The sequence below is a fragment of the Trichomonas vaginalis genome, chromosome II, assembly GCF_026262505.1.
Source record: "Trichomonas vaginalis G3 chromosome II, whole genome shotgun sequence".
NCBI classification, from domain to species: Eukaryota; Parabasalia; order Trichomonadida; family Trichomonadidae; genus Trichomonas; species Trichomonas vaginalis.
Window position 1 is genome coordinate 3341097 of NC_067204.1, and position 26751 is coordinate 3367847.

The 26751-nt window shown below is 42.2% G+C and overlaps 2 protein-coding genes and 63 non-coding genes across 65 annotated transcripts; all 65 read left to right on the forward strand.

The window, feature by feature from the left end:
• The first annotated feature begins 801 nt into the window (after positions 1 to 801).
• TVAGG3_0477840 lies at positions 802 to 1135 on the forward strand. The gene has a single exon (XR_007836012.1). It is a non-coding gene; the product is annotated as a 5S ribosomal RNA (ribosomal RNA).
• Positions 1136 to 1469, forward strand: TVAGG3_0477850. Its single transcript, XR_007836013.1, has one exon. It is a non-coding gene; the product is annotated as a 5S ribosomal RNA (ribosomal RNA).
• Positions 1470 to 1803, forward strand: TVAGG3_0477860. Its single transcript, XR_007836014.1, has one exon. It is a non-coding gene; the product is annotated as a 5S ribosomal RNA (ribosomal RNA).
• On the forward strand, positions 1804 to 2137 carry TVAGG3_0477870. Its single transcript, XR_007836015.1, has one exon. It is a non-coding gene; the product is annotated as a 5S ribosomal RNA (ribosomal RNA).
• On the forward strand, positions 2138 to 2471 carry TVAGG3_0477880. Its single transcript, XR_007836016.1, has one exon. It is a non-coding gene; the product is annotated as a 5S ribosomal RNA (ribosomal RNA).
• On the forward strand, positions 2472 to 2805 carry TVAGG3_0477890. Its single transcript, XR_007836017.1, has one exon. It is a non-coding gene; the product is annotated as a 5S ribosomal RNA (ribosomal RNA).
• On the forward strand, positions 2806 to 3139 carry TVAGG3_0477900. Its single transcript, XR_007836018.1, has one exon. It is a non-coding gene; the product is annotated as a 5S ribosomal RNA (ribosomal RNA).
• TVAGG3_0477910 lies at positions 3140 to 3473 on the forward strand. The gene has a single exon (XR_007836019.1). It is a non-coding gene; the product is annotated as a 5S ribosomal RNA (ribosomal RNA).
• Positions 3474 to 3807, forward strand: TVAGG3_0477920. The gene has a single exon (XR_007836020.1). It is a non-coding gene; the product is annotated as a 5S ribosomal RNA (ribosomal RNA).
• On the forward strand, positions 3808 to 4141 carry TVAGG3_0477930. The gene has a single exon (XR_007836021.1). It is a non-coding gene; the product is annotated as a 5S ribosomal RNA (ribosomal RNA).
• On the forward strand, positions 4142 to 4475 carry TVAGG3_0477940. Its single transcript, XR_007836022.1, has one exon. It is a non-coding gene; the product is annotated as a 5S ribosomal RNA (ribosomal RNA).
• On the forward strand, positions 4476 to 4809 carry TVAGG3_0477950. The gene has a single exon (XR_007836023.1). It is a non-coding gene; the product is annotated as a 5S ribosomal RNA (ribosomal RNA).
• On the forward strand, positions 4810 to 5141 carry TVAGG3_0477960. The gene has a single exon (XR_007836024.1). It is a non-coding gene; the product is annotated as a 5S ribosomal RNA (ribosomal RNA).
• TVAGG3_0477970 lies at positions 5142 to 5475 on the forward strand. The gene has a single exon (XR_007836025.1). It is a non-coding gene; the product is annotated as a 5S ribosomal RNA (ribosomal RNA).
• Positions 5476 to 5809, forward strand: TVAGG3_0477980. The gene has a single exon (XR_007836026.1). It is a non-coding gene; the product is annotated as a 5S ribosomal RNA (ribosomal RNA).
• Positions 5810 to 6143, forward strand: TVAGG3_0477990. The gene has a single exon (XR_007836027.1). It is a non-coding gene; the product is annotated as a 5S ribosomal RNA (ribosomal RNA).
• TVAGG3_0478000 lies at positions 6144 to 6477 on the forward strand. Its single transcript, XR_007836028.1, has one exon. It is a non-coding gene; the product is annotated as a 5S ribosomal RNA (ribosomal RNA).
• TVAGG3_0478010 lies at positions 6478 to 6811 on the forward strand. Its single transcript, XR_007836029.1, has one exon. It is a non-coding gene; the product is annotated as a 5S ribosomal RNA (ribosomal RNA).
• On the forward strand, positions 6812 to 7145 carry TVAGG3_0478020. The gene has a single exon (XR_007836030.1). It is a non-coding gene; the product is annotated as a 5S ribosomal RNA (ribosomal RNA).
• TVAGG3_0478030 lies at positions 7146 to 7479 on the forward strand. Its single transcript, XR_007836031.1, has one exon. It is a non-coding gene; the product is annotated as a 5S ribosomal RNA (ribosomal RNA).
• On the forward strand, positions 7480 to 7812 carry TVAGG3_0478040. Its single transcript, XR_007836032.1, has one exon. It is a non-coding gene; the product is annotated as a 5S ribosomal RNA (ribosomal RNA).
• Positions 7813 to 8145, forward strand: TVAGG3_0478050. The gene has a single exon (XR_007836033.1). It is a non-coding gene; the product is annotated as a 5S ribosomal RNA (ribosomal RNA).
• On the forward strand, positions 8146 to 8476 carry TVAGG3_0478060. The gene has a single exon (XR_007836034.1). It is a non-coding gene; the product is annotated as a 5S ribosomal RNA (ribosomal RNA).
• Position 8477: 1 nt separating this feature from the next.
• On the forward strand, positions 8478 to 8801 carry TVAGG3_0478070. Its single transcript, XR_007836035.1, has one exon. It is a non-coding gene; the product is annotated as a 5S ribosomal RNA (ribosomal RNA).
• Positions 8802 to 9129, forward strand: TVAGG3_0478080. The gene has a single exon (XR_007836036.1). It is a non-coding gene; the product is annotated as a 5S ribosomal RNA (ribosomal RNA).
• Positions 9130 to 9132: 3 nt separating this feature from the next.
• On the forward strand, positions 9133 to 9460 carry TVAGG3_0478090. The gene has a single exon (XR_007836037.1). It is a non-coding gene; the product is annotated as a 5S ribosomal RNA (ribosomal RNA).
• Positions 9461 to 9786, forward strand: TVAGG3_0478100. The gene has a single exon (XR_007836038.1). It is a non-coding gene; the product is annotated as a 5S ribosomal RNA (ribosomal RNA).
• Position 9787: 1 nt separating this feature from the next.
• Positions 9788 to 10119, forward strand: TVAGG3_0478110. Its single transcript, XR_007836039.1, has one exon. It is a non-coding gene; the product is annotated as a 5S ribosomal RNA (ribosomal RNA).
• TVAGG3_0478120 lies at positions 10120 to 10445 on the forward strand. Its single transcript, XR_007836040.1, has one exon. It is a non-coding gene; the product is annotated as a 5S ribosomal RNA (ribosomal RNA).
• Positions 10446 to 10767, forward strand: TVAGG3_0478130. Its single transcript, XR_007836041.1, has one exon. It is a non-coding gene; the product is annotated as a 5S ribosomal RNA (ribosomal RNA).
• On the forward strand, positions 10768 to 11097 carry TVAGG3_0478140. The gene has a single exon (XR_007836042.1). It is a non-coding gene; the product is annotated as a 5S ribosomal RNA (ribosomal RNA).
• Positions 11098 to 11429, forward strand: TVAGG3_0478150. The gene has a single exon (XR_007836043.1). It is a non-coding gene; the product is annotated as a 5S ribosomal RNA (ribosomal RNA).
• Positions 11430 to 11758, forward strand: TVAGG3_0478160. Its single transcript, XR_007836044.1, has one exon. It is a non-coding gene; the product is annotated as a 5S ribosomal RNA (ribosomal RNA).
• On the forward strand, positions 11759 to 12092 carry TVAGG3_0478170. Its single transcript, XR_007836045.1, has one exon. It is a non-coding gene; the product is annotated as a 5S ribosomal RNA (ribosomal RNA).
• On the forward strand, positions 12093 to 12425 carry TVAGG3_0478180. The gene has a single exon (XR_007836046.1). It is a non-coding gene; the product is annotated as a 5S ribosomal RNA (ribosomal RNA).
• On the forward strand, positions 12426 to 12759 carry TVAGG3_0478190. Its single transcript, XR_007836047.1, has one exon. It is a non-coding gene; the product is annotated as a 5S ribosomal RNA (ribosomal RNA).
• On the forward strand, positions 12760 to 13093 carry TVAGG3_0478200. Its single transcript, XR_007836048.1, has one exon. It is a non-coding gene; the product is annotated as a 5S ribosomal RNA (ribosomal RNA).
• TVAGG3_0478210 lies at positions 13094 to 13427 on the forward strand. The gene has a single exon (XR_007836049.1). It is a non-coding gene; the product is annotated as a 5S ribosomal RNA (ribosomal RNA).
• TVAGG3_0478220 lies at positions 13428 to 13761 on the forward strand. Its single transcript, XR_007836050.1, has one exon. It is a non-coding gene; the product is annotated as a 5S ribosomal RNA (ribosomal RNA).
• TVAGG3_0478230 lies at positions 13762 to 14095 on the forward strand. Its single transcript, XR_007836051.1, has one exon. It is a non-coding gene; the product is annotated as a 5S ribosomal RNA (ribosomal RNA).
• On the forward strand, positions 14096 to 14429 carry TVAGG3_0478240. Its single transcript, XR_007836052.1, has one exon. It is a non-coding gene; the product is annotated as a 5S ribosomal RNA (ribosomal RNA).
• Positions 14430 to 14763, forward strand: TVAGG3_0478250. The gene has a single exon (XR_007836053.1). It is a non-coding gene; the product is annotated as a 5S ribosomal RNA (ribosomal RNA).
• Positions 14764 to 15097, forward strand: TVAGG3_0478260. The gene has a single exon (XR_007836054.1). It is a non-coding gene; the product is annotated as a 5S ribosomal RNA (ribosomal RNA).
• On the forward strand, positions 15098 to 15431 carry TVAGG3_0478270. Its single transcript, XR_007836055.1, has one exon. It is a non-coding gene; the product is annotated as a 5S ribosomal RNA (ribosomal RNA).
• Positions 15432 to 15765, forward strand: TVAGG3_0478280. Its single transcript, XR_007836056.1, has one exon. It is a non-coding gene; the product is annotated as a 5S ribosomal RNA (ribosomal RNA).
• TVAGG3_0478290 lies at positions 15766 to 16099 on the forward strand. Its single transcript, XR_007836057.1, has one exon. It is a non-coding gene; the product is annotated as a 5S ribosomal RNA (ribosomal RNA).
• TVAGG3_0478300 lies at positions 16100 to 16433 on the forward strand. The gene has a single exon (XR_007836058.1). It is a non-coding gene; the product is annotated as a 5S ribosomal RNA (ribosomal RNA).
• Positions 16434 to 16766, forward strand: TVAGG3_0478310. The gene has a single exon (XR_007836059.1). It is a non-coding gene; the product is annotated as a 5S ribosomal RNA (ribosomal RNA).
• TVAGG3_0478320 lies at positions 16767 to 17097 on the forward strand. Its single transcript, XR_007836060.1, has one exon. It is a non-coding gene; the product is annotated as a 5S ribosomal RNA (ribosomal RNA).
• Positions 17098 to 17430, forward strand: TVAGG3_0478330. The gene has a single exon (XR_007836061.1). It is a non-coding gene; the product is annotated as a 5S ribosomal RNA (ribosomal RNA).
• On the forward strand, positions 17431 to 17764 carry TVAGG3_0478340. Its single transcript, XR_007836062.1, has one exon. It is a non-coding gene; the product is annotated as a 5S ribosomal RNA (ribosomal RNA).
• Positions 17765 to 18098, forward strand: TVAGG3_0478350. Its single transcript, XR_007836063.1, has one exon. It is a non-coding gene; the product is annotated as a 5S ribosomal RNA (ribosomal RNA).
• On the forward strand, positions 18099 to 18432 carry TVAGG3_0478360. Its single transcript, XR_007836064.1, has one exon. It is a non-coding gene; the product is annotated as a 5S ribosomal RNA (ribosomal RNA).
• TVAGG3_0478370 lies at positions 18433 to 18766 on the forward strand. The gene has a single exon (XR_007836065.1). It is a non-coding gene; the product is annotated as a 5S ribosomal RNA (ribosomal RNA).
• On the forward strand, positions 18767 to 19103 carry TVAGG3_0478380. Its single transcript, XR_007836066.1, has one exon. It is a non-coding gene; the product is annotated as a 5S ribosomal RNA (ribosomal RNA).
• Positions 19104 to 19437, forward strand: TVAGG3_0478390. Its single transcript, XR_007836067.1, has one exon. It is a non-coding gene; the product is annotated as a 5S ribosomal RNA (ribosomal RNA).
• Positions 19438 to 19771, forward strand: TVAGG3_0478400. The gene has a single exon (XR_007836068.1). It is a non-coding gene; the product is annotated as a 5S ribosomal RNA (ribosomal RNA).
• TVAGG3_0478410 lies at positions 19772 to 20105 on the forward strand. The gene has a single exon (XR_007836069.1). It is a non-coding gene; the product is annotated as a 5S ribosomal RNA (ribosomal RNA).
• Positions 20106 to 20439, forward strand: TVAGG3_0478420. The gene has a single exon (XR_007836070.1). It is a non-coding gene; the product is annotated as a 5S ribosomal RNA (ribosomal RNA).
• Positions 20440 to 20773, forward strand: TVAGG3_0478430. Its single transcript, XR_007836071.1, has one exon. It is a non-coding gene; the product is annotated as a 5S ribosomal RNA (ribosomal RNA).
• TVAGG3_0478440 lies at positions 20774 to 21107 on the forward strand. The gene has a single exon (XR_007836072.1). It is a non-coding gene; the product is annotated as a 5S ribosomal RNA (ribosomal RNA).
• On the forward strand, positions 21108 to 21441 carry TVAGG3_0478450. Its single transcript, XR_007836073.1, has one exon. It is a non-coding gene; the product is annotated as a 5S ribosomal RNA (ribosomal RNA).
• TVAGG3_0478460 lies at positions 21442 to 21686 on the forward strand. Its single transcript, XR_007836074.1, has one exon. It is a non-coding gene; the product is annotated as a 5S ribosomal RNA (ribosomal RNA).
• Positions 21687 to 22266: 580 nt separating this feature from the next.
• On the forward strand, positions 22267 to 25053 carry TVAGG3_0478470 (WD repeat-containing protein 11 family; the record flags this gene model as incomplete). Its single annotated transcript, XM_001301771.1, has 1 exon — positions 22355 to 25051. One exon carries the CDS (start codon positions 22355 to 22357, stop codon positions 25049 to 25051), a length of 2697 nt encoding a protein of 898 aa, XP_001301772.1.
• Positions 25054 to 25601: 548 nt separating this feature from the next.
• Positions 25602 to 26736, forward strand: TVAGG3_0478480 (winged helix DNA-binding domain family; the record flags this gene model as incomplete). The annotated part of the gene is made up of 1 exon (XM_001301772.2): positions 25693 to 26367. One exon carries the CDS (start codon positions 25693 to 25695, stop codon positions 26365 to 26367), a length of 675 nt encoding a protein of 224 aa, XP_001301773.2.
• Between the last annotated feature and the right edge of the window lie 15 nt (positions 26737 to 26751).

The window sequence follows — 26751 nt, forward strand, 5'->3', positions numbered from 1 at the left end:
TATTTCTGAATTTGATGATAAAATCTAGTAAACATTAGACATTATTTATTAATTTTCAGACATTTGGAGGATACGTATAATATTCAACTTGACCTTAATGCAGGTGATAAAATATCATTGCTCATATATTTGGTTGATAGTCAAGTTCAAATCCTAGAATTAAGGACCAGTTACTTGACAGCAAGTAATGTATTGTAGAAAGAAAAACATAAAATTTTTAAGAAATATTTTCAAATATTCAAATTAATTCTATTATCTTACATTTCACCAATTGGAAAAATACATATGTATAGAGTTTTGGAAGGATCCCAATAGTTTATTAGAATGCCATAACAAATAAACAAAATTGATTCGAAAAACTTTAAGGTTTGACGTTGAAATTAGACAAATGAAGAGAAAGTAGAATGTGATAATAACAAATATATGTGGAGAAATATATAAAATAAAAATATTGCAAGATCAAATTATTAAAGAATCATTCAATTTCATGTTGTTATTATTTTTAGTATTATTAATTGTTTTAATTGATGTAGAAATTACAAGGTTTACGAGGAAGGTTTTCATAAATGATAATGAGTTGTGAGAAAAAGAATTTTAATAAAATTGATTAATATATTAGATGGAGGTGATTACACTCTACACCTATGTTTGTCCCTGCTAAAACTCTTATATGTTGAGATATTTTATAATTTTATATTTTTTATTAAAAAATGAAAATTTTTCATAAGCGAGACTCCCTCCGCTGGAGGAAATTGAGAGTGGTAATGGTAGTGTGAATAGTGTGTGACGAACAATCCTTTCGAAGCGGCCACACCCGGCTGGCAACATCCAGCTCCACTCCGAACCTGGAAATTAAGCAGTCGCGGGCCACATCAGTACTGGGCTGGGCGACTTCCCGGGAACGTGCGGTGCTTGCTTCTTTTTCCTTTTTGCGCGGTGCAGGGCTATTGCCCTGCACCAATACTACACTCTACACCTATGTTTGTCCCTGCTAAAACTCTTATATGTTGAGATATTTTATAATTTTATATTTTTTATTAAAAAATGAAAATTTTTCATAAGCGAGACTCCCTCCGCTGGAGGAAATTGAGAGTGGTAATGGTAGTGTGAATAGTGTGTGACGAACAATCCTTTCGAAGCGGCCACACCCGGCTGGCAACATCCAGCTCCACTCCGAACCTGGAAATTAAGCAGTCGCGGGCCACATCAGTACTGGGCTGGGCGACTTCCCGGGAACGTGCGGTGCTTGCTTCTTTTTCCTTTTTGCGCGGTGCAGGGCTATTGCCCTGCACCAATACTACACTCTACACCTATGTTTGTCCCTGCTAAAACTCTTATATGTTGAGATATTTTATAATTTTATATTTTTTATTAAAAAATGAAAATTTTTCATAAGCGAGACTCCCTCCGCTGGAGGAAATTGAGAGTGGTAATGGTAGTGTGAATAGTGTGTGACGAACAATCCTTTCGAAGCGGCCACACCCGGCTGGCAACATCCAGCTCCACTCCGAACCTGGAAATTAAGCAGTCGCGGGCCACATCAGTACTGGGCTGGGCGACTTCCCGGGAACGTGCGGTGCTTGCTTCTTTTTCCTTTTTGCGCGGTGCAGGGCTATTGCCCTGCACCAATACTACACTCTACACCTATGTTTGTCCCTGCTAAAACTCTTATATGTTGAGATATTTTATAATTTTATATTTTTTATTAAAAAATGAAAATTTTTCATAAGCGAGACTCCCTCCGCTGGAGGAAATTGAGAGTGGTAATGGTAGTGTGAATAGTGTGTGACGAACAATCCTTTCGAAGCGGCCACACCCGGCTGGCAACATCCAGCTCCACTCCGAACCTGGAAATTAAGCAGTCGCGGGCCACATCAGTACTGGGCTGGGCGACTTCCCGGGAACGTGCGGTGCTTGCTTCTTTTTCCTTTTTGCGCGGTGCAGGGCTATTGCCCTGCACCAATACTACACTCTACACCTATGTTTGTCCCTGCTAAAACTCTTATATGTTGAGATATTTTATAATTTTATATTTTTTATTAAAAAATGAAAATTTTTCATAAGCGAGACTCCCTCCGCTGGAGGAAATTGAGAGTGGTAATGGTAGTGTGAATAGTGTGTGACGAACAATCCTTTCGAAGCGGCCACACCCGGCTGGCAACATCCAGCTCCACTCCGAACCTGGAAATTAAGCAGTCGCGGGCCACATCAGTACTGGGCTGGGCGACTTCCCGGGAACGTGCGGTGCTTGCTTCTTTTTCCTTTTTGCGCGGTGCAGGGCTATTGCCCTGCACCAATACTACACTCTACACCTATGTTTGTCCCTGCTAAAACTCTTATATGTTGAGATATTTTATAATTTTATATTTTTTATTAAAAAATGAAAATTTTTCATAAGCGAGACTCCCTCCGCTGGAGGAAATTGAGAGTGGTAATGGTAGTGTGAATAGTGTGTGACGAACAATCCTTTCGAAGCGGCCACACCCGGCTGGCAACATCCAGCTCCACTCCGAACCTGGAAATTAAGCAGTCGCGGGCCACATCAGTACTGGGCTGGGCGACTTCCCGGGAACGTGCGGTGCTTGCTTCTTTTTCCTTTTTGCGCGGTGCAGGGCTATTGCCCTGCACCAATACTACACTCTACACCTATGTTTGTCCCTGCTAAAACTCTTATATGTTGAGATATTTTATAATTTTATATTTTTTATTAAAAAATGAAAATTTTTCATAAGCGAGACTCCCTCCGCTGGAGGAAATTGAGAGTGGTAATGGTAGTGTGAATAGTGTGTGACGAACAATCCTTTCGAAGCGGCCACACCCGGCTGGCAACATCCAGCTCCACTCCGAACCTGGAAATTAAGCAGTCGCGGGCCACATCAGTACTGGGCTGGGCGACTTCCCGGGAACGTGCGGTGCTTGCTTCTTTTTCCTTTTTGCGCGGTGCAGGGCTATTGCCCTGCACCAATACTACACTCTACACCTATGTTTGTCCCTGCTAAAACTCTTATATGTTGAGATATTTTATAATTTTATATTTTTTATTAAAAAATGAAAATTTTTCATAAGCGAGACTCCCTCCGCTGGAGGAAATTGAGAGTGGTAATGGTAGTGTGAATAGTGTGTGACGAACAATCCTTTCGAAGCGGCCACACCCGGCTGGCAACATCCAGCTCCACTCCGAACCTGGAAATTAAGCAGTCGCGGGCCACATCAGTACTGGGCTGGGCGACTTCCCGGGAACGTGCGGTGCTTGCTTCTTTTTCCTTTTTGCGCGGTGCAGGGCTATTGCCCTGCACCAATACTACACTCTACACCTATGTTTGTCCCTGCTAAAACTCTTATATGTTGAGATATTTTATAATTTTATATTTTTTATTAAAAAATGAAAATTTTTCATAAGCGAGACTCCCTCCGCTGGAGGAAATTGAGAGTGGTAATGGTAGTGTGAATAGTGTGTGACGAACAATCCTTTCGAAGCGGCCACACCCGGCTGGCAACATCCAGCTCCACTCCGAACCTGGAAATTAAGCAGTCGCGGGCCACATCAGTACTGGGCTGGGCGACTTCCCGGGAACGTGCGGTGCTTGCTTCTTTTTCCTTTTTGCGCGGTGCAGGGCTATTGCCCTGCACCAATACTACACTCTACACCTATGTTTGTCCCTGCTAAAACTCTTATATGTTGAGATATTTTATAATTTTATATTTTTTATTAAAAAATGAAAATTTTTCATAAGCGAGACTCCCTCCGCTGGAGGAAATTGAGAGTGGTAATGGTAGTGTGAATAGTGTGTGACGAACAATCCTTTCGAAGCGGCCACACCCGGCTGGCAACATCCAGCTCCACTCCGAACCTGGAAATTAAGCAGTCGCGGGCCACATCAGTACTGGGCTGGGCGACTTCCCGGGAACGTGCGGTGCTTGCTTCTTTTTCCTTTTTGCGCGGTGCAGGGCTATTGCCCTGCACCAATACTACACTCTACACCTATGTTTGTCCCTGCTAAAACTCTTATATGTTGAGATATTTTATAATTTTATATTTTTTATTAAAAAATGAAAATTTTTCATAAGCGAGACTCCCTCCGCTGGAGGAAATTGAGAGTGGTAATGGTAGTGTGAATAGTGTGTGACGAACAATCCTTTCGAAGCGGCCACACCCGGCTGGCAACATCCAGCTCCACTCCGAACCTGGAAATTAAGCAGTCGCGGGCCACATCAGTACTGGGCTGGGCGACTTCCCGGGAACGTGCGGTGCTTGCTTCTTTTTCCTTTTTGCGCGGTGCAGGGCTATTGCCCTGCACCAATACTACACTCTACACCTATGTTTGTCCCTGCTAAAACTCTTATATGTTGAGATATTTTATAATTTTATATTTTTTATTAAAAAATGAAAATTTTTCATAAGCGAGACTCCCTCCGCTGGAGGAAATTGAGAGTGGTAATGGTAGTGTGAATAGTGTGTGACGAACAATCCTTTCGAAGCGGCCACACCCGGCTGGCAACATCCAGCTCCACTCCGAACCTGGAAATTAAGCAGTCGCGGGCCACATCAGTACTGGGCTGGGCGACTTCCCGGGAACGTGCGGTGCTTGCTTCTTTTTCCTTTTTGCGCGGTGCAGGGCTATTGCCCTGCACCAATACTACACTCTACACCTATGTTTGTCCCTGCTAAAACTCTTATATGTTGAGATATTTTATAATTTTATATTTTTTATTAAAAAATGAAAATTTTTCATAAGCGAGACTCCCTCCGCTGGAGGAAATTGAGAGTGGTAATGGTAGTGTGAATAGTGTGTGACGAACAATCCTTTCGAAGCGGCCACACCCGGCTGGCAACATCCAGCTCCACTCCGAACCTGGAAATTAAGCAGTCGCGGGCCACATCAGTACTGGGCTGGGCGACTTCCCGGGAACGTGCGGTGCTTGCTTCTTTTTCCTTTTTGCGCGGTGCAGGGCTATTGCCCTGCACCAATACTACACTCTACACCTATGTTTGTCCTGCTAAAACTCTTATATGTTGAGAATTTTATAATTTTATATTTTTTATTAAAAAATGAAAATTTTTCATAAGCGAGACTCCCTCCGCTGGAGGAAATTGAGAGTGGTAATGGTAGTGTGAATAGTGTGTGACGAACAATCCTTTCGAAGCGGCCACACCCGGCTGGCAACATCCAGCTCCACTCCGAACCTGGAAATTAAGCAGTCGCGGGCCACATCAGTACTGGGCTGGGCGACTTCCCGGGAACGTGCGGTGCTTGCTTCTTTTTCCTTTTTGCGCGGTGCAGGGCTATTGCCCTGCACCAATACTACACTCTACACCTATGTTTGTCCCTGCTAAAACTCTTATATGTTGAGATATTTTATAATTTTATATTTTTTATTAAAAAATGAAAATTTTTCATAAGCGAGACTCCCTCCGCTGGAGGAAATTGAGAGTGGTAATGGTAGTGTGAATAGTGTGTGACGAACAATCCTTTCGAAGCGGCCACACCCGGCTGGCAACATCCAGCTCCACTCCGAACCTGGAAATTAAGCAGTCGCGGGCCACATCAGTACTGGGCTGGGCGACTTCCCGGGAACGTGCGGTGCTTGCTTCTTTTTCCTTTTTGCGCGGTGCAGGGCTATTGCCCTGCACCAATACTACACTCTACACCTATGTTTGTCCCTGCTAAAACTCTTATATGTTGAGATATTTTATAATTTTATATTTTTTATTAAAAAATGAAAATTTTTCATAAGCGAGACTCCCTCCGCTGGAGGAAATTGAGAGTGGTAATGGTAGTGTGAATAGTGTGTGACGAACAATCCTTTCGAAGCGGCCACACCCGGCTGGCAACATCCAGCTCCACTCCGAACCTGGAAATTAAGCAGTCGCGGGCCACATCAGTACTGGGCTGGGCGACTTCCCGGGAACGTGCGGTGCTTGCTTCTTTTTCCTTTTTGCGCGGTGCAGGGCTATTGCCCTGCACCAATACTACACTCTACACCTATGTTTGTCCCTGCTAAAACTCTTATATGTTGAGATATTTTATAATTTTATATTTTTTATTAAAAAATGAAAATTTTTCATAAGCGAGACTCCCTCCGCTGGAGGAAATTGAGAGTGGTAATGGTAGTGTGAATAGTGTGTGACGAACAATCCTTTCGAAGCGGCCACACCCGGCTGGCAACATCCAGCTCCACTCCGAACCTGGAAATTAAGCAGTCGCGGGCCACATCAGTACTGGGCTGGGCGACTTCCCGGGAACGTGCGGTGCTTGCTTCTTTTTCCTTTTTGCGCGGTGCAGGGCTATTGCCCTGCACCAATACTACACTCTACACCTATGTTTGTCCCTGCTAAAACTCTTATATGTTGAGATATTTTATAATTTTATATTTTTTATTAAAAAATGAAAATTTTTCATAAGCGAGACTCCCTCCGCTGGAGGAAATTGAGAGTGGTAATGGTAGTGTGAATAGTGTGTGACGAACAATCCTTTCGAAGCGGCCACACCCGGCTGGCAACATCCAGCTCCACTCCGAACCTGGAAATTAAGCAGTCGCGGGCCACATCAGTACTGGGCTGGGCGACTTCCCGGGAACGTGCGGTGCTTGCTTCTTTTTCCTTTTTGCGCGGTGCAGGGCTATTGCCCTGCACCAATACTACACTCTACACCTATGTTTGTCCCTGCTAAAACTCTTATATGTTGAGATATTTTATAATTTTATATTTTTTATTAAAAAATGAAAATTTTTCATAAGCGAGACTCCCTCCGCTGGAGGAAATTGAGAGTGGTAATGGTAGTGTGAATAGTGTGTGACGAACAATCCTTTCGAAGCGGCCACACCCGGCTGGCAACATCCAGCTCCACTCCGAACCTGGAAATTAAGCAGTCGCGGGCCACATCAGTACTGGGCTGGGCGACTTCCCGGGAACGTGCGGTGCTTGCTTCTTTTTCCTTTTTGCGCGGTGCAGGGCTATTGCCCTGCACCAATACTACACTCTACACCTATGTTTGTCCCTGCTAAAACTCTTATATGTTGAGATATTTTATAATTTTATATTTTTTATTAAAAAATGAAAATTTTTCATAAGCGAGACTCCCTCCGCTGGAGGAAATTGAGAGTGGTAATGGTAGTGTGAATAGTGTGTGACGAACAATCCTTTCGAAGCGGCCACACCCGGCTGGCAACATCCAGCTCCACTCCGAACCTGGAAATTAAGCAGTCGCGGGCCACATCAGTACTGGGCTGGGCGACTTCCCGGGAACGTGCGGTGCTTGCTTCTTTTTCCTTTTTGCGCGGTGCAGGGCTATTGCCCTGCACCAATACTACACTCTACACCTATGTTTGTCCCTGCTAAAACTCTTATATGTTGAGATATTTTATAATTTTATATTTTTTATTAAAAAATGAAAATTTTTCATAAGCGAGACTCCCTCCGCTGGAGGAAATTGAGAGTGGTAATGGTAGTGTGAATAGTGTGTGACGAACAATCCTTTCGAAGCGGCCACACCCGGCTGGCAACATCCAGCTCCACTCCGAACCTGGAAATTAAGCAGTCGCGGGCCACATCAGTACTGGGCTGGGCGACTTCCCGGGAACGTGCGGTGCTTGCTTCTTTTTCCTTTTTGCGCGGTGCAGGGCTATTGCCTGCACCAATACTACACTCTACACCTATGTTTGTCCCTGCTAAAACTCTTATATGTTGAGATATTTTATAATTTTATATTTTTTATTAAAAAATGAAAATTTTTCATAAGCGAGACTCCCTCCGCTGGAGGAAATTGAGAGTGGTAATGGTAGTGTGAATAGTGTGTGACGAACAATCCTTTCGAAGCGCGCCACACCCGGCTGGCAACATCCAGCTCCACTCCGAAACTGGAAATTAAGCAGTCGCGGGCCACATCAGTACTGGCGTGGGCGACTTCCCGGGAACGTGCGGTGCTTGCTTCTTTTTCCTTTTTGCGCGGTGCAGGGCTATTGCCCTGCACCAATACTACACTCTACACCTATGTTTGTCCCTGCTAAAACTCTTATATGTTGAGAATTTTTATAATTTTATATTTTTTATTAAAAAATGAAAATTTTTCATAAGCGAGACTCCTCCGCTGGAGGAAATTGAGAGTGGTAATGTAGTGTGAATAGTGTGTGACGAACAATCCTTTCGAAGCGGCCACACCCGGCTGGCAACATCCAGCTCCACTCCGAACCTGGAAATTAAGCAGTCGCGGGCCACATCAGTACTGGGCTGGCGACTTCCCGGGAACGTGCGGTGCTTGCTTCTTTTTCCTTTTTGCGCGGTGCAGGGCTATTGCCCTGCACCAATACTACACTCTACACCTATGTTTGTCCCTGCTAAAACTCTTATATGTTGAGATATTTTATAATTTTATATTTTATTAAAAAAATAAAATTTTTCATAAGCGAGACTCCTCCGCTGGAGGAAATTGAGAGTAGGTAATGGTAGTGTGAATAGTGTGTGACGAACAATCCTTTCGAGCGGCCACACCCGCTGGCAACATCCAGCTCCACTCCGAACCTGGAAATTAAGCAGTCGCGGGCCACATCAGTACTGGCTGGGCGACTTCCCGGGAACGTGCGGTGCTTGCTTCTTTTTCCTTTTTGCGCGGTGCAGGGCTATTGCCCTGCACCAATACTACACTCTACACCTATGTTTGTCCCTGCTAAAACTCTTATTTTGAGATATTTTATAATTTTATATTTTTATTAAAAAATGAAAATTTTCATAAGCGAGACTCCTCCTGGAGGAAATTGAGAGTGGTAATGGTTAGTGTGAATAGTGTGTGACGAACAATCCTTTCGAAGCGGCCACACCCGGCTGGCAACATCCAGCTCCACTCCGAACCTGGAAATTAAGCAGTCGCGGGCCACATCATACTGGGCTGGGCGACTTCCCGGGAACGTGCGGTGCTGCTTTTTTTCCTTTTTGCGCGGTGCAGGGCTATTGCCCTGCACCAATACTACACTCTACACCTATGTTTGTCCCTGCTAAAACTCTTATATGTTGAGATATTTTATAATTTTATATTTTTATTAAAAAATGAAAATTTTTCATAAGCGAGGACTCCTCCGCTGGAGGAAATTAGAGTGGTAATGGTAGTGTGAATAGTGTGTGACGAACATCCTTTCGAACGGCCACACCCGGCTGGCAACATCCAGCTCCACTCCGAACCTGGAAATTAAGCAGTCGCGGGCCACATCAGTACTGGGCTGGGCGACTTCCCGGGAACGTGCGGTGCTTGCTTCTTTTTCCTTTTTGCGCGGTGCAGGGCTATTGCCCTGCACCAATACTACACTCTACACCTATGTTTGTCCCTGCTAAAACTCTTTATGTTGATATTTTATAATTTTATATTTTTTTTTTAAAAAATGAAAATTTTTCATAAGCGAGACTCCTCCGCTGGAGGAAATTGAGAGTGGTAATGGTAGTGTGAATATGTGTGTGACGAACAATCCTTTCGAAGCGGCCACACCCGGCTGGCAACATCCAGCTCCACTCCGAACTGAAATATAGCAGTCGCGGGCCACATCAGTACTGGGCTGGGCGACTTCCCGGGAACGTGCGGTGCTTGCTTCTTTTTCCTTTTTGCGCGGTGCAGGGCTATTGCCCTGCACCAATACTACACTCTACACCTATGTTTGTCCCTGCTAAAACTCTATATGTTGAGATATTTTATAATTTTATATTTTTTATTTAAAAAAGAAAATTTTCATAGCGAGACTCCTCCGCTGGTAGGAAATTGAGAGTGGTAATGGTAGTGTGAATAGTGTGTGCGAACAATTCTTCGAAGCGGCCACACCCGGCTGGCAACATCCAGCTCCACTCCGAACCTGGAAATTAAGCAGTCGCGGGCCACATCAGTACTGGGCTGGGCGACTTCCCGGGAACGTGCGGTGCTTGCTTCTTTTTCCTTTTTGCGCGGTGCAGGGCTATTGCCCTGCACCAATACTACACTCTACACCTATGTTTGTCCCTGCTAAAACTCTTATATGTTGAGATATTTTATAATTTTATATTTTTTATTAAAAATGAAAATTTTTCATAAGCGAGACTCCTCCGCTGGAGGAAATTGAGAGTGGTAATGGTAGTGTGAATAGTGTGTGACGAACAATCCTTTCGAAGCGGCCACACCCGGCTGGCAACATCCAGCTCCACTCCGAACCTGGAAATTAAGCAGTCGCGGGCCACATCAGTACTGGGCTGGGCTTCCCGGGAACGTGCGGTGCTTGCTTCTTTTTCCTTTTTGCGCGGTGCAGGGCTATTGCCCTGCACCAATACTACACTCTACACCTATGTTTGTCCCTGCTAAAACTCTTAATGTTGAGATATTTTATAATTTTATATTTTTTATTAAAAAATGAAAATTTTTCATAAGCGAGATCCCTCGCTGGAGGAAATTGAGAGTTAATGGTAGTGTGAATAGTGTGTGACGAACAATCCTTTCGAAGCGGCCACACCCGGCTGGCAACATCCAGCTCCACTCCGAACTTAAGCAGTCGCGGGCCACATCAGTACTGGGCTGGGCGACTTCCCGGGAACGTGCGGTGCTTGCTTCTTTTTTTTTTGCGCGGTGCAGGGCTATTGCCCTGCACCAATACTACACTCTACACCTATGTTTGTCCCTGCTAAACTCTTATATGTTGAGATATTTTATAATTTTTATATTTTTATAAAAAATGAAAAATTTTTCATAAGCGAGACTCCTCCGCTGGAGGAAATTGAGAGTGGTAATGGTAGTGTGAATAGTGTGTGCGAACAATCCTTTCGAAGCGGCCACACCCGGCTGGCAACATCCAGCTCCACTCCGAACCTGGAAATTAAGCAGTCGCGGGCCACATCAGTACTGGGCTGGGCGACTTCCCGGGAACGTGCGGTGCTTGCTTCTTTTTCCTTTTTGCGCGGTGCAGGGCTATTGCCCTGCACCAATACTACACTCTACACCTATGTTTGTCCCTGCTAAAACTCTTATATGTTGAGATATTTTATAATTTTATATTTTATAAAAAATGAAAATTTTCATAAAGCGAGACTCCTCCGCTGGAGGAAATTGAGAGTGTAATGGTAGTTGTGAATAGTGTGTGACGAACAATCCTTTCGAAGCGGCCACACCCGGCTGGCAACATCCAGCTCCACTCCGAACCTGGAAATTAAGCAGTCGCGGGCCACATCAGTACTGGCTGGGCGACTTCCCGGGAACGTGCGGTGCTTGCTTCTTTTTTTCTTTTTGCGCGGTGCAGGGCTATTGCCCTGCACCAATACTACACTCTACACCTATGTTTGTCCCTGCTAAAACTCTTATATGTTGAGATATTTTATAATTTTATATTTTTTATAAAAAATGAAAATTTTTCATAAGCGAGACTCCTCCGCTGGAGGAAATTGAGAGTGGTAATGGTAGTGTGAATAGTGTGTGACGAACAATCCTTTCGAAGCGGCCACACCCGGCTGGCAAACATCCAGCTCCACTCCGAACCTGGAAATTAAGCAGTCGCGGGCCACATCAGTACTGGGCTGGGCGACTTCCCGGGAACGTGCGGTGCTTGCTTCTTTTTCCTTTTTGCGCGGTGCAGGGCTATTGCCCTGCACCAATACTACACTCTACACCTATGTTTGTCCCTGCTAAAACTCTATATGTGAGATATTTATAATTTTATATTTTTTATTAAAATGAAAAATTTTCATAAGCGAGACTCCTCCGCTGGAGGAAATTGAGAGTGGTAATGGTAGTGTGAATAGTGTGTGACGAACAATCCTTTCGAAGCGGCCACACCCGGCTGGCAACATCCAGCTCCACTCCGAACCTGGAAATTAAGCAGTCGCGGGCCACATCAGTACTGGGCTGGGCGACTTCCCGGGAACGTGCGGTGCTTGCTTCTTTTTCCTTTTTGCGCGGTGCAGGGCTATTGCCCTGCACCAATACTACACTCTACACCTATGTTTGTCCCTGCTAAAACTCTTATATGTTGAGATATTTTATAATTTTATATTTTTTATTAAAAAATGAAAATTTTTCATAAGCGAGACTCCCTCCGCTGGAGGAAATTGAGAGTGGTAATGGTAGTGTGAATAGTGTGTGACGAACAATCCTTTCGAAGCGGCCACACCCGGCTGGCAACATCCAGCTCCACTCCGAACCTGGAAATTAAGCAGTCGCGGGCCACATCAGTACTGGGCTGGGCGACTTCCCGGGAACGTGCGGTGCTTGCTTCTTTTTCCTTTTTGCGCGGTGCAGGGCTATTGCCCTGCACCAATACTACACTCTACACCTATGTTTGTCCCTGCTAAAACTCTTATATGTTGAGATATTTATAATTTTATATTTTTTATTAAAAAATGAAAATTTTTCATAAGCGAGACTCCCTCCGCTGGAGGAAATTGAGAGTGGTAATGGTAGTGTGAATAGTGTGTGACGAACAATCCTTTCGAAGCGGCCACACCCGGCTGGCAACATCCAGCTCCACTCCGAACCTGGAAATTAAGCAGTCGCGGGCCACATCAGTACTGGGCTGGGCGACTTCCCGGGAACGTGCGGTGCTTGCTTCTTTTTCCTTTTTGCGCGGTGCAGGGCTATTGCCCTGCACCAATACTACACTCTACACCTATGTTTGTCCCTGCTAAAACTCTTATATGTTGAGATATTTTATAATTTTATATTTTTTATTAAAAAATGAAAATTTTTCATAAGCGAGACTCCCTCCGCTGGAGGAAATTGAGAGTGGTAATGGTAGTGTGAATAGTGTGTGACGAACAATCCTTTCGAAGCGGCCACACCCGGCTGGCAACATCCAGCTCCACTCCGAACCTGGAAATTAAGCAGTCGCGGGCCACATCAGTACTGGGCTGGGCGACTTCCCGGGAACGTGCGGTGCTTGCTTCTTTTTCCTTTTTGCGCGGTGCAGGGCTATTGCCCTGCACCAATACTACACTCTACACCTATGTTTGTCCCTGCTAAAACTCTTATATGTTGAGATATTTTATAATTTTATATTTTTTATTAAAAAATGAAAATTTTTCATAAGCGAGACTCCCTCCGCTGGAGGAAATTGAGAGTGGTAATGGTAGTGTGAATAGTGTGTGACGAACAATCCTTTCGAAGCGGCCACACCCGGCTGGCAACATCCAGCTCCACTCCGAACCTGGAAATTAAGCAGTCGCGGGCCACATCAGTACTGGGCTGGGCGACTTCCCGGGAACGTGCGGTGCTTGCTTCTTTTTCCTTTTTGCGCGGTGCAGGGCTATTGCCCTGCACCAATACTACACTCTACACCTATGTTTGTCCCTGCTAAAACTCTTATATGTTGAGATATTTTATAATTTTATATTTTTTATTAAAAAATGAAAATTTTTCATAAGCGAGACTCCCTCCGCTGGAGGAAATTGAGAGTGGTAATGGTAGTGTGAATAGTGTGTGACGAACAATCCTTTCGAAGCGGCCACACCCGGCTGGCAACATCCAGCTCCACTCCGAACCTGGAAATTAAGCAGTCGCGGGCCACATCAGTACTGGGCTGGGCGACTTCCCGGGAACGTGCGGTGCTTGCTTCTTTTTCCTTTTTGCGCGGTGCAGGGCTATTGCCCTGCACCAATACTACACTCTACACCTATGTTTGTCCCTGCTAAAACTCTTATATGTTGAGATATTTTATAATTTTATATTTTTTATTAAAAAATGAAAATTTTTCATAAGCGAGACTCCCTCCGCTGGAGGAAATTGAGAGTGGTAATGGTAGTGTGAATAGTGTGTGACGAACAATCCTTTCGAAGCGGCCACACCCGGCTGGCAACATCCAGCTCCACTCCGAACCTGGAAATTAAGCAGTCGCGGGCCACATCAGTACTGGGCTGGGCGACTTCCCGGGAACGTGCGGTGCTTGCTTCTTTTTCCTTTTTGCGCGGTGCAGGGCTATTGCCCTGCACCAATACTACACTCTACACCTATGTTTGTCCCTGCTAAAACTCTTATATGTTGAGATATTTTATAATTTTATATTTTTTATTAAAAAATGAAAATTTTTCATAAGCGAGACTCCCTCCGCTGGAGGAAATTGAGAGTGGTAATGGTAGTGTGAATAGTGTGTGACGAACAATCCTTTCGAAGCGGCCACACCCGGCTGGCAACATCCAGCTCCACTCCGAACCTGGAAATTAAGCAGTCGCGGGCCACATCAGTACTGGGCTGGGCGACTTCCCGGGAACGTGCGGTGCTTGCTTCTTTTTCCTTTTTGCGCGGTGCAGGGCTATTGCCCTGCACCAATACTACACTCTACACCTATGTTTGTCCCTGCTAAAACTCTTATATGTTGAGATATTTTATAATTTTATATTTTTTATTAAAAAATGAAAATTTTTCATAAGCGAGACTCCCTCCGCTGGAGGAAATTGAGAGTGGTAATGGTAGTGTGAATAGTGTGTGACGAACAATCCTTTCGAAGCGGCCACACCCGGCTGGCAACATCCAGCTCCACTCCGAACCTGGAAATTAAGCAGTCGCGGGCCACATCAGTACTGGGCTGGGCGACTTCCCGGGAACGTGCGGTGCTTGCTTCTTTTTCCTTTTTGCGCGGTGCAGGGCTATTGCCCTGCACCAATACTACACTCTACACCTATGTTTGTCCCTGCTAAAACTCTTATATGTTGAGATATTTTATAATTTTATATTTTTTATTAAAAAATGAAAATTTTTCATAAGCGAGACTCCCTCCGCTGGAGGAAATTGAGAGTGGTAATGGTAGTGTGAATAGTGTGTGACGAACAATCCTTTCGAAGCGGCCACACCCGGCTGGCAACATCCAGCTCCACTCCGAACCTGGAAATTAAGCAGTCGCGGGCCACATCAGTACTGGGCTGGGCGACTTCCCGGGAACGTGCGGTGCTTGCTTCTTTTTCCTTTTTGCGCGGTGCAGGGCTATTGCCCTGCACCAATACTACACTCTACACCTATGTTTGTCCCTGCTAAAACTCTTATATGTTGAGATATTTTATAATTTTATATTTTTTATTAAAAAATGAAAATTTTTCATAAGCGAGACTCCCTCCGCTGGAGGAAATTGAGAGTGGTAATGGTAGTGTGAATAGTGTGTGACGAACAATCCTTTCGAAGCGGCCACACCCGGCTGGCAACATCCAGCTCCACTCCGAACCTGGAAATTAAGCAGTCGCGGGCCACATCAGTACTGGGCTGGGCGACTTCCCGGGAACGTGCGGTGCTTGCTTCTTTTTCCTTTTTGCGCGGTGCAGGGCTATTGCCCTGCACCAATACTACACTCTACACCTATGTTTGTCCCTGCTAAAACTCTTATATGTTGAGATATTTTATAATTTTATATTTTTTATTAAAAAATGAAAATTTTTCATAAGCGAGACTCCCTCCGCTGGAGGAAATTGAGAGTGGTAATGGTAGTGTGAATAGTGTGTGACGAACAATCCTTTCGAAGCGGCCACACCCGGCTGGCAACATCCAGCTCCACTCCGAACCTGGAAATTAAGCAGTCGCGGGCCACATCAGTACTGGGCTGGGCGACTTCCCGGGAACGTGCGGTGCTTGCTTCTTTTTCCTTTTTGCGCGGTGCAGGGCTATTGCCCTGCACCAATACTACACTCTACACCTATGTTTGTCCCTGCTAAAACTCTTATATGTTGAGATATTTTATAATTTTATATTTTTTATTAAAAAATGAAAATTTTTCATAAGCGAGACTCCCTCCGCTGGAGGAAATTGAGAGTGGTAATGGTAGTGTGAATAGTGTGTGACGAACAATCCTTTCGAAGCGGCCACACCCGGCTGGCAACATCCAGCTCCACTCCGAACCTGGAAATTAAGCAGTCGCGGGCCACATCAGTACTGGGCTGGGCGACTTCCCGGGAACGTGCGGTGCTTGCTTCTTTTTCCTTTTTGCGCGGTGCAGGGCTATTGCCCTGCACCAATACTACACTCTACACCTATGTTTGTCCCTGCTAAAACTCTTATATGTTGAGATATTTTATAATTTTATATTTTTTATTAAAAAATGAAAATTTTTCATAAGCGAGACTCCCTCCGCTGGAGGAAATTGAGAGTGGTAATGGTAGTGTGAATAGTGTGTGACGAACAATCCTTTCGAAGCGGCCACACCCGGCTGGCAACATCCAGCTCCACTCCGAACCTGGAAATTAAGCAGTCGCGGGCCACATCAGTACTGGGCTGGGCGACTTCCCGGGAACGTGCGGTGCTTGCTTCTTTTTCCTTTTTGCGCGGTGCAGGGCTATTGCCCTGCACCAATACTACACTCTACACCTATGTTTGTCCCTGCTAAAACTCTTATATGTTGAGATATTTTATAATTTTATATTTTTTATTAAAAAATGAAAATTTTTCATAAGCGAGACTCCCTCCGCTGGAGGAAATTGAGAGTGGTAATGGTAGTGTGAATAGTGTGTGACGAACAATCCTTTCGAAGCGGCCACACCCGGCTGGCAACATCCAGCTCCACTCCGAACCTGGAAATTAAGCAGTCGCGGGCCACATCAGTACTGGGCTGGGCGACTTCCCGGGAACGTGCGGTGCTTGCTTCTTTTTCCTTTTTGCGCGGTGCAGGGCTATTGCCCTGCACCAATACTACACTCTACACCTATGTTTGTCCCTGCTAAAACTCTTATATGTTGAGATATTTTATAATTTTATATTTTTTATTAAAAAATGAAAATTTTTCATAAGCGAGACTCCCTCCGCTGGAGAAATTGAGAGTGGTAATGGTAGTGTGAATAGTGTGTGACGAACAATCCTTTCGAAGCGGCCACACCCGGCTGGCAACATCCAGCTCCACTCCGAACCTGGAAATTAAGCAGTCGCGGGCCACATCAGTACTGGGCTGGGCGACTTCCCGGGAACGTGCGGTGCTTGCTTCTTTTTCCTTTTGCGCGGTGCAGGGCTATTGCCCTGCACCAATACTACACTCTACACTATGTTTGTCCCTGCTAAAACTCTTATATGTTGAGATATTTTATAATTTATATTTTTTATTAAAAAATGAAAATTTTTCATAAGCGAGACTCCCTCCGCTGGAGGAAATTGAGAGTGGTAATGGTAGTGTGAATAGTGTGTGACGAACAATCCTTTCGAAGCGGCCACACCCGGCTGGCAACATCCAGCTCCACTCCGAACCTGGAAATTAAGCAGTCGCGGGCCACATCAGTACTGGGCTGGGCGACTTCCCGGGAACGTGCGGTGCTTGCTTCTTTTTCCTTTTTGCGCGGTGCAGGGCTATTGCCCTGCACCAATACTACACTCTACACCTATGTTTGTCCCTGCTAAAACTCTTATATGTTAGATATTTTATAATTTTATATTTTTTATTAAAAAATGAAAATTTTTCATAAGCGAGACTCCCTCCGCTGGAGGAAATTGAGAGTGGTAATGGTAGTGTGAATAGTGTGTGACGAACAATCCTTTCGAAGCGGCCACACCCGGCTGGCAACATCCAGCTCCACTCCGAACCTGGAAATTAAGCAGTCGCGGGCCACATCAGTACTGGGCTGGGCGACTTCCCGGGAACGTGCGGTGCTTGCTTCTTTTTCCTTTTTGCGCGGTGCAGGGCTATTGCCCTGCACCAATACTACACTCTACACCTATGTTTGTCCCTGCTAAAACTCTTATATGTTGAGATATTTTATAATTTTATATTTTTTATTAAAAAATGAAAATTTTTCATAAGCGAGACTCCCTCCGCTGGAGGAAATTGAGAGTGGTAATGGTAGTGTGAATAGTGTGTGACGAACAATCCTTTCGAAGCGGCCACACCCGGCTGGCAACATCCAGCTCCACTCCGAACCTGGAAATTAAGCAGTCGCGGGCCACATCAGTACTGGGCTGGGCGACTTCCCGGGAACGTGCGGTGCTTGCTTCTTTTTCCTTTTTGCGCGGTGCAGGGCTATTGCCCTGCACCAATACTACACTCTACACCTATGTTTGTCCCTGCTAAAACTCTTATATGTTGAGATATTTTATAATTTTATATTTTTTATTAAAAAATGAAAATTTTTCATAAGCGAGACTCCCTCCGCTGGAGGAAATTGAGAGTGGTAATGGTAGTGTGAATAGTGTGTGACGAACAATCCTTTCGAAGCGGCCACACCCGGCTGGCAACATCCAGCTCCACTCCGAACCTGGAAATTAAGCAGTCGCGGGCCACATCAGTACTGGGCTGGGCGACTTCCCGGGAACGTGCGGTGCTTGCTTCTTTTTCCTTTTTGCGCGGTGCAGGGCTATTGCCCTGCACCAATACTACACTCTACACCTATGTTTGTCCCTGCTAAAACTCTTATATGTTGAGATATTTTATAATTTTATATTTTTTATTAAAAAATGAAAATTTTTCATAAGCGAGACTCCCTCCGCTGGAGGAAATTGAGAGTGGTAATGGTAGTGTGAATAGTGTGTGACGAACAATCCTTTCGAAGCGGCCACACCCGGCTGGCAACATCCAGCTCCACTCCGAACCTGGAAATTAAGCAGTCGCGGGCCACATCAGTACTGGGCTGGGCGACTTCCCGGGAACGTGCGGTGCTTGCTTCTTTTTCCTTTTTGCGCGGTGCAGGGCTATTGCCCTGCACCAATACTACACTCTACACCTATGTTTGTCCCTGCTAAAACTCTTATATGTTGAGATATTTTATAATTTTATATTTTTTATTAAAAAATGAAAATTTTTCATAAGCGAGACTCCCTCCGCTGGAGGAAATTGAGAGTGGTAATGGTAGTGTGAATAGTGTGTGACGAACAATCCTTTCGAAGCGGCCACACCCGGCTGGCAACATCCAGCTCCACTCCGAACCTGGAAATTAAGCAGTCGCGGGCCACATCAGTACTGGGCTGGGCGACTTCCCGGGAACGTGCGGTGCTTGCTTCTTTTTCCTTTTTGCGCGGTGCAGGGCTATTGCCCTGCACCAATACTACACTCTACACCTATGTTTGTCCCTGCTAAAACTCTTATATGTTGAGATATTTTATAATTTTATATTTTTTTTTATTAAAAAATGAAAATTTTTCATAAGCGAGACTCCCTCCGCTGGAGGAAATTGAGAGTGGTAATGGTAGTGTGAATAGTGTGTGACGAACAATCCTTTCGAAGCGGCCACACCCGGCTGGCAACATCCAGCTCCACTCCGAACCTGGAAATTAAGCAGTCGCGGGCCACATCAGTACTGGGCTGGGCGACTTCCCGGGAACGTGCGGTGCTTGCTTCTTTTTCCTTTTTGCGCGGTGCAGGGCTATTGCCCTGCACCAATACTACACTCTACACCTATGTTTGTCCCTGCTAAAACTCTTATATGTTGAGATATTTTATAATTTTATATTTTTTATTAAAAAATGAAAATTTTTCATAAGCGAGACTCCCTCCGCTGGAGGAAATTGAGAGTGGTAATGGTAGTGTGAATAGTGTGTGACGAACAATCCTTTCGAAGCGGCCACACCCGGCTGGCAACATCCAGCTCCACTCCGAACCTGGAAATTAAGCAGTCGCGGGCCACATCAGTACTGGGCTGGGCGACTTCCCGGGAACGTGCGGTGCTTGCTTCTTTTTCCTTTTTGCGCGGTGCAGGGCTATTGCCCTGCACCAATACTACACTCTACACCTATGTTTGTCCCTGCTAAAACTCTTATATGTTGAGATATTTTATAATTTTATATTTTTTATTAAAAAATGAAAATTTTTCATAAGCGAGACTCCCTCCGCTGGAGGAAATTGAGAGTGGTAATGGTAGTGTGAATAGTGTGTGACGAACAATCCTTTCGAAGCGGCCACACCCGGCTGGCAACATCCAGCTCCACTCCGAACCTGGAAATTAAGCAGTCGCGGGCCACATCAGTACTGGGCTGGGCGACTTCCCGGGAACGTGCGGTGCTTGCTTCTTTTTCCTTTTTGCGCGGTGCAGGGCTATTGCCCTGCACCAATACTACACTCTACACCTATGTTTGTCCCTGCTAAAACTCTTATATGTTGAGATATTTTATAATTTTATATTTTTTATTAAAAAATGAAAATTTTTCATAAGCGAGACTCCCTCCGCTGGAGGAAATTGAGAGTGGTAATGGTAGTGTGAATAGTGTGTGACGAACAATCCTTTCGAAGCGGCCACACCCGGCTGGCAACATCCAGCTCCACTCCGAACCTGGAAATTAAGCAGTCGCGGGCCACATCAGTACTGGGCTGGGCGACTTCCCGGGAACGTGCGGTGCTTGCTTCTTTTTCCTTTTTGCGCGGTGCAGGGCTATTGCCCTGCACCAATACTACACTCTACACCTATGTTTGTCCCTGCTAAAACTCTTATATGTTGAGATATTTTATAATTTTATATTTTTTATTAAAAAATGAAAATTTTTCATAAGCGAGACTCCCTCCGCTGGAGGAAATTGAGAGTGGTAATGGTAGTGTGAATAGTGTGTGACGAACAATCCTTTCGAAGCGGCCACACCCGGCTGGCAACATCCAGCTCCACTCCGAACCTGGAAATTAAGCAGTCGCGGGCCACATCAGTACTGGGCTGGGCGACTTCCCGGGAACGTGCGGTGCTTGCTTCTTTTTCCTTTTTGCGCGGTGCAGGGCTATTGCCCTGCACCAATACTACACTCTACACCTATGTTTGTCCCTGCTAAAACTCTTATATGTTGAGATATTTTATAATTTTATATTTTTTATTAAAAAATGAAAATTTTTCATAAGCGAGACTCCCTCCGCTGGAGGAAATTGAGAGTGGTAATGGTAGTGTGAATAGTGTGTGACGAACAATCCTTTCGAAGCGGCCACACCCGGCTGGCAACATCCAGCTCCACTCCGAACCTGGAAATTAAGCAGTCGCGGGCCACATCAGTACTGGGCTGGGCGACTTCCCGGGAACGTGCGGTGCTTGCTTCTTTTTCCTTTTTGCGCGGTGCAGGGCTATTGCCCTGCACCAATACTACACTCTACACCTATGTTTGTCCCTGCTAAAACTCTTATATGTTGAGATATTTTATAATTTTATATTTTTTATTAAAAAATGAAAATTTTTCATAAGCGAGACTCCCTCCGCTGGAGGAAATTGAGAGTGGTAATGGTAGTGTGAATAGTGTGTGACGAACAATCCTTTCGAAGCGGCCACACCCGGCTGGCAACATCCAGCTCCACTCCGAACCTGGAAATTAAGCAGTCGCGGGCCACATCAGTACTGGGCTGGGCGACTTCCCGGGAACGTGCGGTGCTTGCTTCTTTTTCCTTTTTGCGCGGTGCAGGGCTATTGCCCTGCACCAATACTACACTCTACACCTATGTTTGTCCCTGCTAAAACTCTTATATGTTGAGATATTTTATAATTTTATATTTTTTATTAAAAAATGAAAATTTTTCATAAGCGAGACTCCCTCCGCTGGAGGAAATTGAGAGTGGTAATGGTAGTGTGAATAGTGTGTGACGAACAATCCTTTCGAAGCGGCCACACCCGGCTGGCAACATCCAGCTCCACTCCGAACCTGGAAATTAAGCAGTCGCGGGCCACATCAGTACTGGGCTGGGCGACTTCCCGGGAACGTGCGGTGCTTGCTTCTTTTTCCTTTTTGCGCGGTGCAGGGCTATTGCCCTGCACCAATACTACACTCTACACCTATGTTTGTCCCTGCTAAAACTCTTATATGTTGAGATATTTTATAATTTTATATTTTTTATTAAAAAATATTCAAATATTTTTTAACTCCATTTCTATTCAATTTATCATTTTACATTTTTCATTATTTATTATTTTCTTTCATCATTTTATCTACTCTTCTATTTCTCTTAAATCTAACATTGCTTTTTTTTATTTACCTCTCCTTCTTTTAAGTCTGAGATCTTTTTCCATTTAAAAAAAGAAAAAAAAATCAAATTGATCTTAGAATTTAACATGATATCTATAATATTTCCAAATTCTAAAACGACAGAAATACTCCATTTCTTCTGTAGATCCCAAAAATTCTATTAAAATCAGAAAAAAATCCAGTCCCTATTGAAATAAATGAATTTTTTTGTGGTTGATGGTGATTGTGAACACAATTTGCTGTGAAGAGCAAAGCGACCATGGTTGATCAAAATATTTATGTATCATCCCCAATGGGGGAAGAATTACATAGAAATAAAGTTTTTTCTTCGACCCATTTAGCATGGTTATCTTTTTGTTTTCGAAATCTTTGGTAATTCCAAAAAAGAAATGGAAAAAAGTGGGTGAACCGTGAATCGAACACGGATCTATTGAGCCACAATCAACAATACTAACCATTATACCATTCACCCTGACGAAAATTTTAATTTTAAATTTATTTATAATATATAATAAGCATTTCAGATAAAATTTTACTATCGTCAAAAAATGAGTTTTGAAATTATCCCAGAATTTCCGCCTGCAGCAGTCAAAGATAATGCAGGTGCAATAGATTGGGACATGGATAATGTCATTGCTTATGCATCTGGTTGCGTTGTTCATCTTTGTTATATTGTTGACGGAAAATTACAAAGAGCAGGAAGCATCGATGTTGCTCCAAATGTAATTACTAGTGTTTCTATACATTCAGAACAACGACTCATTGCAATTGGTGATTCGGAAGGCCGTGTTGTTATTTATCATGTTGATAAGCATCAATTTATTGCTTCAAGTAAGTCATTTCTTTCAGACAAAGTTTACAAACTCAGATGGTTTGGTGAATATCTATTCGTTTTATATTCTTCATCCCATCTTTCGTGTTATGCCTATAAGCCAGGCAATACAAGCGACAACTTACACAATCTTCAAGAATACTGGACTGTATCATTACCATTTCAATGCACAAACTTTTCAATTGATCCAAATACTTATAATTATATTTTATTCAGTGGTTCTTTTCCGAAATTTTCAATATTCAGTCTTAAAGCACCACATATTAAGCCTGAACCTTACTTCGAAGTTATCGAACTTACAACTCCCGACGAAATTTTAGATTCTCAATGGTCTTATCATGCCCCTGGTTTCATTTTCATAGTCACTGGTAGAGAGATCATGTTTTTCCACATGGAGACCAAAACGTTAATCTCTTTATTCGTCAGAAAAACAACATCTGCCCAATTTACGAAACTCATACAATTTTACAACAACCATAAGCGACTTATTACACTACATAAAAATGGAGGAATGACAATCTTTGATTCTCCTGATTCTTTCTTCAAATATCAAATAACAACCGAAATTTCTCCGAAACACTGCAAATCTACGATACTTACAGCCTGTTCATCAATTACTAATGATGACTACATCTGTTTATACTACAATAATATCGGAATTTCACTATTTGACATAAATAATTTCCAAATTTGCTCTGCTTGTCCAATTTTCCCATCCAATGTCACCTCATTCGATTGCGATGGCACAGTGTATTGCTACGGTACAGATCAAGGCTCAATCATCTGTGGAAATGTTTATAATGTCGAAGATCTTCAAAAATTTACAATTTCTCAAAATTCAGGAATAATTTTTGTTTCAATTAATTCTACATTGAGAAATGTTTATTTCCAGACGAATGAAAGCCTCGGAGTCATCGACCTCTCATCAAAAACAATCCAAAAGTTCCAAACAAAGTATGGTGAAGTGATGAATTCAAAATGTTTTTCATCTCACTTTGGCACTTTTATCGTTGCAAGAGACAAATTTGCGTTAGGTGTTTTCATCAAACAGAAGGAAGTCCCTGTATTGTTACAGACAGAATTAGTTGATGTTTCTGTTGATGAACTGTTTTCGAGCCAAGAAAACGGAAGATTTGCGGTTTTGGATAAAAATTCTGACATTTTTGTTTACGAGTATTCAAAAAGCAAAGACAATGAAATCAAGAAGTCGAAGTTCTGCTTGAATGCGAAGATGATCTACTCCGAACCAACAGCAATTTGTTTTAATGGAAATACGTTTATTATTTCATTCCAAAACGGTTTGATTTTGACATTAATTGATGAAAAGAACTTGAAACAGTTCCAAACGAAGTATTCCGGAATAATTAAACTAAAATATGTCGAGGGTTTGATTTTCGGATTGACAAAGAACTTCCAATTTTTTGTCATTTCACTTTTGACAGAAGAAATAAGAGAATGTCCATTTAATGTCAAAGATTTTTGTCAAATTGATACTTCTATCGTCATGGTTTTGACAGACGATAAAGTTTTACGGTTTTTGAGGTTATCTGACTTCAAACCAATTTCTCTTTTCTCTTCTTTCATGAAATTAGAGTCAAAAAGTGACAATTGTAAACGACAAATTTCACTTTTGAAGAATTTCAAAGGATTTATGTCGGAATACGCAAAGGATGTTTACAACATTTTGACAAATAACGAATGTTTAAGGTTACAACAAATTATCGGTTTTGTAAACTCCGATTATCGTAAAGTATACGATGAATTAATTTCCCATTTAGAGATCAAAGACAAAGACGGCCAAAAGTTCATATTTTTGGACCATTTGTTCAGAGGAGATTTTGAATATTGTTCAACAATTGTTCAGTCAGAACATGAAGATTACGAAGACAAATATTTCGAGAATTCTCTTTTAGGATGTTTGTTGTTGACAATGAAACAAAATGACAAAGAAATGGATAACAAAACATTGCAGTTTATTGAAACAAGTGCAATTTCTTTGTTGTCTTTCCATAAATTCTTTGAAGGTTGTTGTTTGTTCAGATTGTTTGGTTTGGACAAAAAAGGTTTTGATTCGTTCATTGAATACGGAGATATTTATTATTCATCTTTGTTCTGCAAGTTCGTAATGAAAGAGAAAGAAAGCTACTTTAACTTGGCTTGTTTGTTTTTGGACTCTTTCTCGTATCAAATCGCTTTGATTTTGTTCGCAAAAAGTGGTGAATTTCACCCAGTTTTGGATATTTTGTCAAAAATGGGGTGCGAAATTGACGCTCATTTCTTGTTCATTTATCTAAGTGATAAAGGTTTATTACATGAATTGTCACCAAGACAAATGGCAATTGCTCATGGAGTTGAAACTTTGGACAAAGTTGTCGAAAAAATCGAAATCAAATTTGCTGAAATTTCTCAATAAAGACTTTCTTATATATTTTTTTGTTTTATTACAAATCAATAAAAACTATTTTTTCCTTTTGAAAATCCACACGCACATTTTCACAATATCAGACATCATTTCTTTCAGTGTGATAATCTCGATTTTCTCTTGAAGCGTGAATTATGAAGATTTGAACCATGAAAATGAAATTCAATGAATTTTGTTCATTTTCTTTGAATAGAATCTACATTGATCATGTAGATGTTTTTTATGAAAATAAACAAGTTGGCCAAATTTAAGGAAAGTAATTGATTATTTGAAGAGTTGTATTTAGATTAAAGATTCATTATACAAATCTTAGAGTAAATCGAGTTAATTGTTGGATTTCATTCTTATATTGAATGTAATACCATGCTTTTCTACAGAATTTGTGTCTCATTTTGAAATCTTTGGGAAAAATGATATCAATCAGTTATATTCTATGTTCACTATTCATTAAATTTCATAGTATTACTTAGTCTCTATTTCCTTCTCCCTCAAAATAATCTTTTTTATATAAAAAATTAAATTTTATGGTATTTTTGGGACAAAATGGCCTTTTTATCGGTTTTTGTATTATTTCCTGATAATGTAGGCTATCTCAAGAATAAGCATGATTTTAACGTCAATTTAATTAATTGATGACTTTATTCAGGAAGCTTTTTTCATTTCTTGGTTGCAATGACACTCAATCTCAACTTCGTCAAATTCAAGAAAAGCCAACAATCAAGTTATTGAGCAATTCGAGTCAAGACCGCCTTGAAATAATTCGTGATCAAGTTGAATATTATCTTTCAGCGTCCAGTTTAAGAGATAACAAGAATTTACGAACTTTTATCAAAAAATCAATCGATAGATTTGTTCCACTTGATACTTTTCTCGAATATAATAAAATGAAAAATTTATGTGTTACATTTAATGAAATTCATGATGCTTGCGTTATATCAAATGATTTAGAACTTAATACAGAAGGAAATGCTGTTAGAACAAAATTGCCTGTAAATATTAATGAACAAGAGCAAATAGCAAAGATGGTTAGACTAACAGATGTACCATTAGATACCGATTTAGAGAGGTTACGTCAATATATAGTTAATTATTTTGGAAATATTGAAAAATTCTCTGCAAATCATACTATTCAAGATTCTCAGAGAATGTTCAGCGGCATAGTAACTATATCTTTTACTTACGAGAACAACGCACGAGTATTTCCAAATAAATTTCTTTACGAAGATCATGTGATCCAATCAGAGCCATTTGAAGAATACCAATTGCGAATGAAGAGAAATAGAGCCCAAAAGCGCCAACCAAAGTAAGATTAATACAATAAATTTCAAGATGGATTTTATTATCATGTTATTTTCATTAATATTATTATAAAACAAGAATGTTAAATATTGGAGATTAATATTTATTTATCATACTTAAACTTTGGGAAAAAAGATCGTTCGTTGTTTAGATTTTTTGAAAACTAGAATCAAGTGTATCGTAATATTTTATTAGTTACTAACATAGAATAAGATTTGGTTTACAAATTTCTTATCTCTCTAAATTGAATTATTTGAAGTAAAACCTTGTGTTGGAGTACCCGTCTTTATTATCCAATATAGAGCAAGATTCATATACGATTAAAAAATGATCGTTTCATCAATCTTATTTTTTAATTGCTAAATGCATAGTATTCCAGTTTATATGCTCTT